Source organism: Cornus florida, unplaced genomic scaffold, assembly GCF_030987335.1.
Source record: "Cornus florida cultivar Cherokee Brave unplaced genomic scaffold, ASM3098733v1 CherokeeBrave_3.0.0_Hap2_Chr02, whole genome shotgun sequence".
Lineage (NCBI taxonomy): Eukaryota > Viridiplantae > Streptophyta > Magnoliopsida > Cornales > Cornaceae > Cornus > Cornus florida.
In genome coordinates, this window is record NW_026775572.1 from 11887986 (window position 1) to 11899740 (window position 11755).

General features: G+C 33.6%; 2 protein-coding genes across 2 annotated transcripts; one reads left to right on the top strand and one right to left on the bottom strand.

Annotated features, from left to right (window-relative positions):
• Positions 1-1787: 1787 nt before the first annotated feature.
• On the top strand, positions 1788-2885 carry LOC132293626 (josephin-like protein). Its single transcript, XM_059791171.1, has one exon. It carries the CDS (start codon positions 2056-2058, stop codon positions 2455-2457), a length of 402 nt encoding a protein of 133 aa, XP_059647154.1. The 5' UTR covers positions 1788-2055; the 3' UTR covers positions 2458-2885.
• Positions 2886-3750: 865 nt separating this feature from the next.
• LOC132293625 (26S proteasome non-ATPase regulatory subunit 7 homolog A) lies at positions 3751-9900 on the bottom strand. The gene is made up of 10 exons (XM_059791170.1): positions 9602-9900; positions 8468-8560; positions 8287-8368; positions 5601-5697; positions 5394-5469; positions 5212-5270; positions 4895-5017; positions 4674-4731; positions 4497-4582; positions 3751-4083 (listed from the first exon to the last, which is right to left on the bottom strand). Exons 1-10 carry the CDS (start codon positions 9786-9788, stop codon positions 4012-4014), a joined length of 933 nt encoding a protein of 310 aa, XP_059647153.1. The 5' UTR covers positions 9789-9900; the 3' UTR covers positions 3751-4011.
• Between the last annotated feature and the right edge of the window lie 1855 nt (positions 9901-11755).

The following is an 11755-nucleotide window of genomic DNA, read 5'->3' on the forward strand; positions in this document are numbered from 1 at the left end:
ATATATATATATATATATATATATATATATATATGTTTTCAAAAAAGACAGAGATAAGAGAGGAAATACAGTTTTAACCACTTAAATAAATAATTCCAAAATTATCCGTGAACTATGTGTGTGTGTGTGAGAGAGAGAGAGAGACACACACACAGAGATATATATAGAGAGAGAGAGGGGAGGGGGGCTTCTCTTGCTCCTAGTCAATCAAACAGTTTTTCCAACACTAATAAGATATCTTTAGACAAAGAAGGTAAATAAAGAAAAAGGTGTTTGGTTCCCTAGGATTCACGCCAAGTCCCTATCTCAACAAAATTCACAGCAACACATCGAAATGAGCCACTACTACTCTATAAATTCTGATTCCTTCATATATATATATATATATATATATATATATATGTATGTATAGCAGAATCAAGATGGGCAACAAAAGCAAGAGAGGTAGGCCATCTGAGAGAGACCACATCAAAAGAAACGCTGATAAGAAGAGTATCACCTGTTGTCTCTTTGTGTTTCACCCCATTCCTATAGGGCTCCACCACTATTCTTTCTTTTTGACCAAAAACTTTCATTTTCTTGTTTTCCCATTCATTTTTTCCCCCCTCAAATGACAACATACCTTTTGTGTGTGTGTGTGTGTGTGTGTATATATATATATATATATATAGATAGTCATTGTAGTCCTCATATTGTTCATACCAATATGGTATATACATTAATTAAGCAATCATTCACACCTATCAACTACCAGTAAGCAAAAATAGAAGACCAAATTACACATTTTATGAATGTATATGACAAGGGACGAGTTTATATACAATTAATGTGAAAGAACAAGAAAATTGTTTTAATTAGGAAGTTGGACCGCTCTGTTTTTTTATTTATTTATTTATTTTTTTTTGAAGTGTGAATAACAGAGCTCAAAATACATGCTTATCAATCTAGTCAACCACTCTGAATAATGAGTTGGCAGAATTGACTAAAACGTAGAATACATTAAATACACAAATGGATACTCAGATCCTCTATTGTAATGATTCTAGTGTTATAATTTGTCAATGCATTATTCTATTTTTCTACGCATTTATTTTTACTTTTCAACATAAGATTTGGACTATTTGACAGAAGTAATAGCGATAAATTTAACCATAATGAACAGTTTACTTTGAATTTACAAAATAGGGATTTGTTTAATATATTATTAATAATTGAATGAATTAAAGTTAATTCTATATTTGACGGCACACGTATTTATAATAAAATAAAACCTAATACTAGAAAGAAATTAAAAAAATAAAAGAAACTTAATAGTAAAAGGAAAATAATACTAAAAATAAGTTTTTTAAAAAAATTTCTCTAAAAATTCTGAAAACATAGAATAAGAAACCTAGTAAATAAAATATACTAAATCTAAAATTTGAGAGCAATCCAACTTCATTTAGGCCTCGAACAAAAATTTAGAAATAATTAACCAGCTTCCTAACAGATAAGAAAACACCAATTCAGAGCTCTAAAAGAAGGTTTTCAGCAGAAAATTAGCATGATCCACAAACTGAAACTAATAAATTTTTCTCAATGAATTGTTTTCATAAAAAAAAATAATATTAATTTGTCAAAAATAAACTTGCCGAATTGTTCAAAATTCTATCATACATCACTCTTGCTGACGATGTCGATCAATATCACACTGGTTAATGGTCATTTTTACTTATACCATACTTACCAATACATTCATTAATATGAGTAAGATCTCAGTAAACAATGACTGCGTGAACATAACGCTTGTACGGTCCACAGTCAACCTCATTTGAACAAACGTACATTCTTACAAACTTTGCAATATCTTCAAATAAATTAACAAGCTTGAGCTCTTATTCCTCTTCACCTCATCTCCTTTTGTTGTTCTCTCTCCCTCTCACCATCAATAAATACTTCAATACAGCTTCATCAATTGCCCTTTCTTTCCATCTTCCTCATCTCTCTCTACGTACACACACACACACACACACATATATATATATATTACTATATGTGTATCACCCTAAGTTAAAGATGCTACGAAAAATGAGCAAACGAGTAGGTTTTAGTCCTGATGTCAATGAGAAGCCAACATGTTTACACAAGCACGGTGGTGGTCGTGGCAAAGTTGCCGTAAACAGGAAGAGGGTCATCGGAATATGGAGCTTCAGGTTGCCCAGAAGCTCGAGTTTTGCACCGGTGGGATTCCTAAAGCGTATTGCAGCTAAGGTGGCAAGAGCTCTACAGCTTGTGTCGACGAGGAAGAGGTCTTCGTGTAAGGTTTCTTCATCATCCATGAGTAGTAGTTTGGCAAGGTCAAGATCATATGCGGACCAGATTGATTCTCATCGAGCAGAGGCCATAGAGGACTGTATCGAGTTCTTGAACTCTTCTTCCTCTTTGCAGAGATCGAATTCCGTTTCTTCTTCTTGCTAGAAGTTTTTTCATAGTCGAAGGAAAGTATGTAAATGAAAGATTGAAAATGAAAACAAAGATTTTATGATTCGTTCATCACAAGAAGTTGATTGGTTGATGAGAAAATTCAACTACATGGCAGAAAAGTTGACTGTTGATGCAGTAAGTTACAAGAAGCAGTGAACACATTTTCTGGTCTTGCTCATGTAAGATATTCAGTAAAATTTTCTATAAAATTACATAGAGAATTGGGCATTCTAGATTGAATTCTTTACATCCTTTTCCCAATTTCATCATCTTTTCCCCAAGAATACCATATTTCAGTGTTGGGATTGAATTAGATTTAAGCCATCTTTATTAATTGGATATTTTCAGACTATTTGAAATAACTTGTCTATCAATTAACTCTCAAATGTGGTATTCTTGTTCAACCGTAATAAGAAAAAAATTGGCTCATCTTTCTCATGGCAAGAAACATGTTCTGTAGTTTTGATTATTTCATTTCGAAACAGATAGTATTTCAATATTTTTGAAGAATTTTAGCTTACGTCTCCCACAAGGATATTACATTTTTTTCTTAATAATTTTTTTTCCTTCAGATAATCATAAAATTAGAAGGCATTTTTATTGCTTTCATACATGTTCTTTTAACTCACAAAATCTTCTTCAACTTTTCTTTACTCATTTATGAAAAACTACTATCATTTTATTGTGATCAGATATTTTTTTAAAATTCATAAAATATGGAAGATACTGTGACGCGTAGCTGAGGATAGACAATATAGGTCTCATGCCCTAGTCCTAATCAAAAGCACTTGATTCAAGTTTGCCAACTCTGAAGAGAAAGCAGGTTTTCCAACGAACTATTTTTAAAATAATCATGAGATGACATCATGTTACCATTTCACATGAATGATTTCATTAATCATTTTGTCAAGCACCATTTGGTCCTCTTTGGTTGCTCGAGGTCACGTTTTCAAAACAATGAAACAAAATAGCCTCTCCCGTGAGAGGAGGTAAGGTTACATCCATCTAATCCTCCTCCCTAAACCCTGCAATGGCCGGACCTTATGCACTGGGAATCAAATTTAAGAAACAACTACTATGGTTCAGCCCCAAACCTAGAAAGATGCAAATTCATTTTGCTTTAGGCCGCTGCACCCATCCCCCAACAAAAAAAAGACTTAAGACAAAAAACCTCAATCCCATTATTTCTGCTATTATGACATTATAGAGTGTTCATAGTAAATTTAAATAGGACAGTTGGGGAGGAAAAAAAATGCAACAATAAAGAAATGAGTCAGAAACGCAGGATGAAAGAGAAAAAAAAATATCATAACATGTTGTATCAGATACTTGAGATGATGGTTCAAAATGCTTAGCAAATTACAGTTCACCAAATAACAAATCAAAGGAAATTATGAATCTCGAGTAAGGGGACCTGTTATCTTTGGCAGCAGTATGTAATAATTGTCATGAATGAGAACCCCCAAATGAAGGCATACAACAGGTTACCCTTTACCTATCGCTTAGCTCTTCATGCTTTAAAAACCAAACTCCAGCAAAAGCCTATGTTCAGCTTCCCGCGACAGGTGGAACTGCTGCTGGCTTTGAATCCTCGGCTTTTTCATGTTCTTTATTAAGCATCTAAAAGCAAAATTTGCAAAATCTCAGATATCATCTAAAAATGTGAATGCAATTACATTACCAGCACAATCTTTGAAGAAAAATTCCAGATTAGAACATCAAGAAAAGTCTTGAGTTTATGCATTCTCTTTAAGTATCCCCACCATAAACCCAATAGCAATATATACTACAGCAATGTCAGTAAATCCATTGTAATAAGTGTTGTCTTGTCTGTCATCATTTCCGTTCTGAGATGAAGGTTGGTTTTAACATAATGAGTCCATTCCATGAAAGAAAATGCCTAAAACACCACGTACATTATGTACAACTACAATTTTTGCCAGCATTTACCTGTACATTCAGCTTAAAACAAGTGCGTATAAGCATCAGCTTCTTTGTGAAAGTGATATATTTGTGTGAAAAGAGCAACTCACCTTGTTATTGATCAAGTTGTGGAGCGCTATGACACTTCGGATGAGGGAAGAAAGATATATAACCAACATCATATCATTTGTTTTCACTGCATATATAGAGGGAGAACCACATTAGATACAAGGAACAAAATAACATTTTACCTACCTTCTTCTTGTATATAATAACAATTTAATTACCTGCAAATGCCTTAATTAGCTCAGCCACGTTCAGATTTGGAAGAAGGTTGAATACGTCCTGAAATTTCAGTAGAAATCCAAACAGAAAATATGTATAAAAGATTAGATTGAATGATCAATGAGCCCAGGAGTAGATTAAGTAGAAAGAAAGATTTAGGAAAAAAAATAAGTAGAAAGAAAGATTTCTTGATGAAGGAAGCCTTAAAATAAAGAGAGAGTACTTGTAAATGATAAAGAATTTCATGATTTAAAGGAAGCTTTCCATCAACAACAAGATCAAGATAACCATGTATTTCTTGTAATCTTGCATCCAAACCCTTCAAGGCTGCAAGTTTTCCAGTGACCTGTGCAGGAAAATAGGGAAGTAACCTTCATTAAGTCTCCTTTCAGTCAGATGCAGCTGAAATGTTCACAAACTAACCTACCAAAGGGAATGAAAAAAGGGAAAAATCACAAATAAGAAGCGTAACTTCTTATTTACTACCAAATTAAAAGGAATGATCGCACTGAGGACTTAAAATTATCAAATAAGACAAACCTCGGTTGCAAGTGTGCTAATGGTTGTATCCTTCACGTCCCTCAGCAAATGCTCCACTCCTGGCGACATGTGCCATAGTATGAAGATCATATATCCACAATAAACTCGACTTGCATTCTCTAGCTTATTCAAATAGGTAAAAGACTCGGTGAACTGGAAAAATAGTTCATCTTATAGAATACCAATTTCCTCAACTTCATGAGCAGCAATTTCTGAAGGCACATGAACAAACACTTTCTGGCTTTTCTGAGTTGCATTCTGTAACAACAAGCAAACAATGAGCCATCATAACAAAATAAGTCCGATAATCAATCTTTCGTGATACTAAAATTCAATATCTGATCAACTAGGCACAACAGCTTGAACACACAGCTTCACAATGTTATTACCTCTTTAACCTCTTCAACAGCATAATAAGCCTTAGAGGGTATTCCAAGCTCCTTAGGTTGGACATCGATGATGACTAAGACAGGATTTGGAACATAACTGCAATAGAAAAAAGATTGACTGATGAAGTAGACAAACAGGATGAAAAGAAAAAGAAACCATAATAACAAAGAAAAAAGAAAAAAGAAGAGAGGTGATGCAAAAGAGAGGAATACAGAAGTTTTCAACACCAAGGTATAAACACGGGGAATGTTCTCTTCAAACTCCAGCTGCCCAGCATTGTACTTCAAATAAACATCAAATTTTATTTATTTATTTATTTTTTGTTATATTCTAACCCAGCAGCCATCTACAGGCTCATACTTTGTCTAAATAGCAACAGATGATTCCAGAGCAATGCCAGCATACTTTTTCACTTAAACTACTGCAGTATTTCACTAGCAAGCAATGCACTCTCCTAGAGGGTTCCATACTTCAGTTCAAGTAATTGAAGATAACTATTTACTCCAAACCTTTTTTTTTGTATAAGTAAATATGTATTACAAAGCGTTCAAGAGGGGAACGAATCCTGAAGACTTCACAAAGGCCGAAGCCAAAACAAGGAGCACCATCTCTGAATCTAAACTCAAAAGTATGTAGCAGTTTGTAGCAGTCATGAAGCAGTTTTCAGCAGTCCAGGCACCGCTAAACCAGTGAAGAAATCATCAATATCCTTAGGTTGTGCATGCTTTAGGCATGCTTTTCTTAAGTACTAATTAGAAAAACAATACAAAATTATGTCTTTAACCACAATAAGGCTAAACATGACTGCTATAGGCACACACACACACACAAAAAAAAAAAAAAAAAAAAAAAAAGAAAAAGAAAAGAAGGCTAGCCCAATGCACAACAGTCCCTCCATTGTGGGGTCTGGGAGGGTCAGATGTACGTAACCTTACCTCCGCATGGAGAGGCTGTTTCAAACCCATGACCTCTAGGTCATAATGAAGCAACCTTACTGTTGCACCAAGGGCCAAGGCCACCCTCGTAGTAGTAGGCACAACCAATATAATCAATTTCCCAGACTTCAATAGAAGTGCGAGGGTGACACATGGGGCATATTATATGTTTAGGTTCAGATTGCATCAGATATATGCACCGACTCATTGCCTAAAGTTAAGGGATCTGTTAAACAATCATAATACAATGACAATACAATTTCATTCAAACCCATCAGTCATTGACCAATTGTCGAAGTGAGATAATAGAACTATCAAACCCTCCATCCTTAAATCATTTAGGACTTCGCACCAGCTTAACAAATCATACTTCTATATTAAGTTTGTTCGGTAAAAAGGAACTTAATTTTCAAGATATATAATTTGTTGATCTTGATAAAAACAAAAAGACAAGATGTGGACTAGGTTCACTAGCAAATCTTCACCATCTTTTGTATTATACATGTCCAAATGGAAGGGGTCAAGCCACATGAATTCTTTTTTCCCATTCTTTCCTATTATACACTAAATCATAGAAATTCGACATAAATTTTATGACACCAACCCACCTCTTTTTCGCATCTGGTCTTGGGTACCGGCAATGAGAGAGTCAAATATGGAGTTTTTGAGATATCTACACCACTATATTAGTTTGTTTACAACTGTGTTTTATAATTATGCCCTCCCTATTAATCAACCAAGCTAAGGCTAAGTAAAACATGAAACACTAAAATATGAATAGAAAATGATAAGCTACAAGCAGTTAAAAAAGAGAGCAGAATACAGGAAAAGATGAGCATATGCAAAATCATTAGTCAAGTATGTATTAGATATGTGTATATGTTGCAGTAAATATATACCACAAGCAATTTATGTAATGACCTATGTGTGTGTGTGTGTGTATATATATATATATATGAAATACAGCAAGTTCAACGATTATCCCTAAAATACTCTCTATAAAAACTCAGATGAAATACCTGTGAATAGCAAAAGGATAATACCCAATATCTATTCTCTTATATATATATGTGTGTGTATGTATGCAATCTGTATAGAACTCACTATATATAACTATATTTATGTATATAACTAGCAATGGGGACACCCAAAATGCATAACTAGAAAGAGAGAGAGAGAGAGAGAGTAAACTTATCAACACAAAATTAATGGCATTGGCGGTGCTTTGGTGGTTTAGCCTGATAAATTGGTTTATCCCAAAATCTCTGATGATCCTCTTTTCTTTGTTCACTCTTGAGGAGTTCCAAAGGCAACTTAGGGTTTTGTGTATTAGGGTTTGTGACTTTTAGATTGGTTGTTCATGGCAAACCACTTGCTTTCCATGAAAAGCCAATCTAAAAGATGGTTTACTTGCAGAACAATCACATCAAGAGCTAAGTTCTAGGAGGAAATTAAACTTTAGAAGGGAGGGAGAGAAAACACAGCTGAATTAAATGAGACCTACCAAGAAAATCCTCACACGTATAAAATTGACAGGGTTTATAGTGAAAATAGGATCTCATCCAAACAACAATGAAAAAAGGGGATTGCCAAGCCAATAAACCATGGATCAATGATGTGTTCAAAGGCTGGATTAATCATAGAAAAGAAAATAGAAAAAAATAATTGCAAGGTAATGCAAAATAAATTTCATGAATGTTAAATAACAGTAGCAGCATCCTTAGTCAAGAATAAAGGTATGTGGTCTTACTCATTAAATAAACTATGAATATCTAGATCATTCTCCCGCAGCTTTGGGCCTGTACTATACCAACCAACGACATGCTCCTTTGCTGTGACAATTAACCCAAGTTCAATCAAACAATATTTACATTTTCACAAATTATAAAAGAGATGCTTCGTTATAGACACCAAGTTAAAAAAAGTTGTACCATTTATTCTCTTGAACATAGAAAACATTGATTCATGGTAGTTGTGGTCAAGAAACCATATGCTTGGATCCTTGTCATCTTCTTCAAAAGGCACTACAAATATATAATTAAACCACTTAGAAATACTAGTATTAAGGCACCATCAGAAGAAGAAATAGATTTTAAAAACAAAAGTACAAACATAAGAGTAAATAACTATAACTGGATTCTGTTGACAACCTCCTTTTTATCATATTTTTGAAATTTGAAATAATCCAAATAAAAGAAACATCGAAAGCTAGGATTCATGGAGGCTGCTGGATTGATGATGAGAAAATTTCCTGTCAAGAAGGTGACTATATAAATAAATTGAAAGTCCAATGTAATTCGTCCCAAGGCAAATTTTCCCTAGTCCCTTTCTTGATGGGGAAAAGGTTGGGGAGCCACTTTGATATCGAAGGTTATACCATTATTTGCTCTCATTTCTTAAGAGAACTAAGTGAACCCAAATTCTTAGGTTTGATCTAACAATACAATTAAACCGTCAGCATAGTGGGTATTAGCACCTAATCATATAAAATGTTAGTGTCATGGACACTAATTCTTGTTTCTATACTGAAATTTCATTATTAATGCTTTATCACGAAAGAAGAAGCCCATTTCTAATTATATCTTCTTTATATCTAGCTAAGATCTTAGACCCTTAATTCACTGTCGAGACTGTAATGCACAAACATTACAAATAAAGGTGCGACATACAATCTCTCTTTAAAATTCTTATGAAAGAAACCATTTTAAAAGATTCTGTTCTCTTCTTTGTCATTTATTTACACAATTTCCATCTCCTTCCTTCCTAAACTCAAAAAATACTAAATTTAAGTTTTACCGCCTATCATTTACAACATCCAGTAGCATTAATGTTAAATTTCTTCTCTCCATCCGAATTCCAATGATGCTTTATTATATAAAGTCAAAAGAACTATAATAGGTATTCTTAGTAATTCTTTTATACACATAAGATATAGAGAGGACAATTTGAATTACAATAATATATGAATGGTTCAATTGGAAGCATAAATCAGTAACGACAAGTTTAGATCTCAAGAATGGAGAGAAATTGAAGGACAAAAGGAGATGAGAAGGGAGGGGACGAACCTGCATAGCTGTTGGTGACATCGACGACGCCTTTGAAGGAACTGCCGAGGAGGACTCCGATGACACGCTTTCGAGTGTCTCTGGCGACTCTGTTGTAGTTGTCGACGATGCTGAGCAGAACCAGAGGGTGAACTATCACCTTCTCGATCGGCCTCGCCGATATTTGCTGCGATTTTATCACGTCCATCGCTGCTGATTTACCGATTCGAATCAATTTGTTGTCTTCTCTGCAAAACCCTATGTGATTCCTTCTTTTAATCTCCCCTCCCAGCTTAGAGTATTGTCCAAGAAAGGAGCCTTTCTTCTTATTATTATTATATATATATTTTTTTTATAAAAAAACAGGAGCAGTTTCACTTTAACTTTTTTTTTTAAAATAAAATTTTAAACAATACAATAATTATTAAAATAAGCGCTTCATAAATCCAGCATGGGGAATGAATTTAGTATAATTTTTGTTGTAATTTTAAAGGGTAAAGTGAAAATTTTATAGGTATATAATTGAATATAAGAAAAATTAGTGATATGTAACAATAACCCTTGTAAAGTGCCTCTTTCCTCAGTGTACGTGTTTTTTTTTTTTTTGGAAGTATTAGTAAATATATTGTACGTGTATATATATATAAAATAAAAAAATTGTCAATTGTCAACTCTCAAAATAAAAGATGAAGAATTTAGTGTTGAAGTCGTATGTATAATTTTTAATAAAATATCAAACCCACAATCTTAGATTATGTAATACGGAGTGGCTTTTGCATTGTTAAGGAAAAATAATATATCAGTCTTTTACTTAATTCTAGTCCGAACTAGAGGCTATTATGGGATATATTTGTCAATTTTTGAGGGATCGAGTTCGATCCTTGTGACCGAGTAAGAAACTAGACTTGACGTTGGTAGTGTGTTCTTAAGTTGATTTGATGTGATTTTGTTTTTTTTATTTTTTTTAGAAATAAAAAAATTGATTTTGTTAATTTGTGAAATAAACTGTTTTAATTTTATTATTTTTTTAAATACAAGAATTTTAAAATTACAAAAGAAAAAAATGCCAAGCATGCATTCACAAACCAAATGACGAAGACTAATATTACTTAGGTTCAACTCATTTAATAAATAATTTCATATTTTAAGCTTAGTTTGTAACACTTGTTCAATAAATGAGTAAGAAATTAGTCCTTATGTCTCAAACCCTTAATTGTTCATGAATAATTCAACTCAATTGCAACCTAATTGAATTCAATCACTTTATTATTGTTTTTTATTTCAAAAAAGGAAGAATATATTGTCACAACTCACAAATAACATTTAAGTGTAAGAAATTAAATTAAAACCTGCTAGAAAGGAAAAAATGTCTCTGCCTATTTAACAAAAGTGTTTTTAATGTTGAAAGCACCTACATTTAAATATAGGGTTAAATGCTCAAACACCCCCCTCAAAGTTTGAATTTATTGCCCTCATATTAAACCTCGGCCATTTTTGCTCTCATGCCCCTATAAAAATTAAGAAAAAAGTGATTTTTCTATAATACCTTTGCCTTTATTTAACTTTAAACTTATCTAAACGGGTAAAATGTGAAATGAGAATATTACCCTACACTCAATTCTCTCTCTCCTCCCTCCCTGAATTGCTATCACTGTTCCTTGTATTTCTCTCTATCCAAAAAAAAAAAAAAAAACACATGTAGAGGACGAAGGGGCAATGGCGGTCATGTAGGCACACCGTTATACACAACTGTGATGTTGGTTGTGCGGTGGATATGGTGGTGATGCCGTCGTAATGCCGGAATCAATGGACCAGAGACCCAGTTTACAGTACCACTACCAAATTATTGGTCGGATCAGAGAAGACAAGTTTTGATGAAGTTATGATGGAATTGTATCTCTGAAAAGCTTGCCAATATCTATGGTGACGCACACAACTGAGTTCGGTGGATCTGTGCTCATCGCTTGGTCATTCCAACTCGACTCATGCGGCAAGGGAAGAGGGAGGGCTATTTCTTAATTCCCATATATATATATATATAAATATATATTGGTAAATTATATAGGAATGACTTTGCAGAAATAGTGATGGCCATGGCTTCTATATATATATATATATTTTCCTCCCAGGTGGTTGTGGTGTGGTGGCGGTGGTTGGGGTGACTATGGTTTGTTT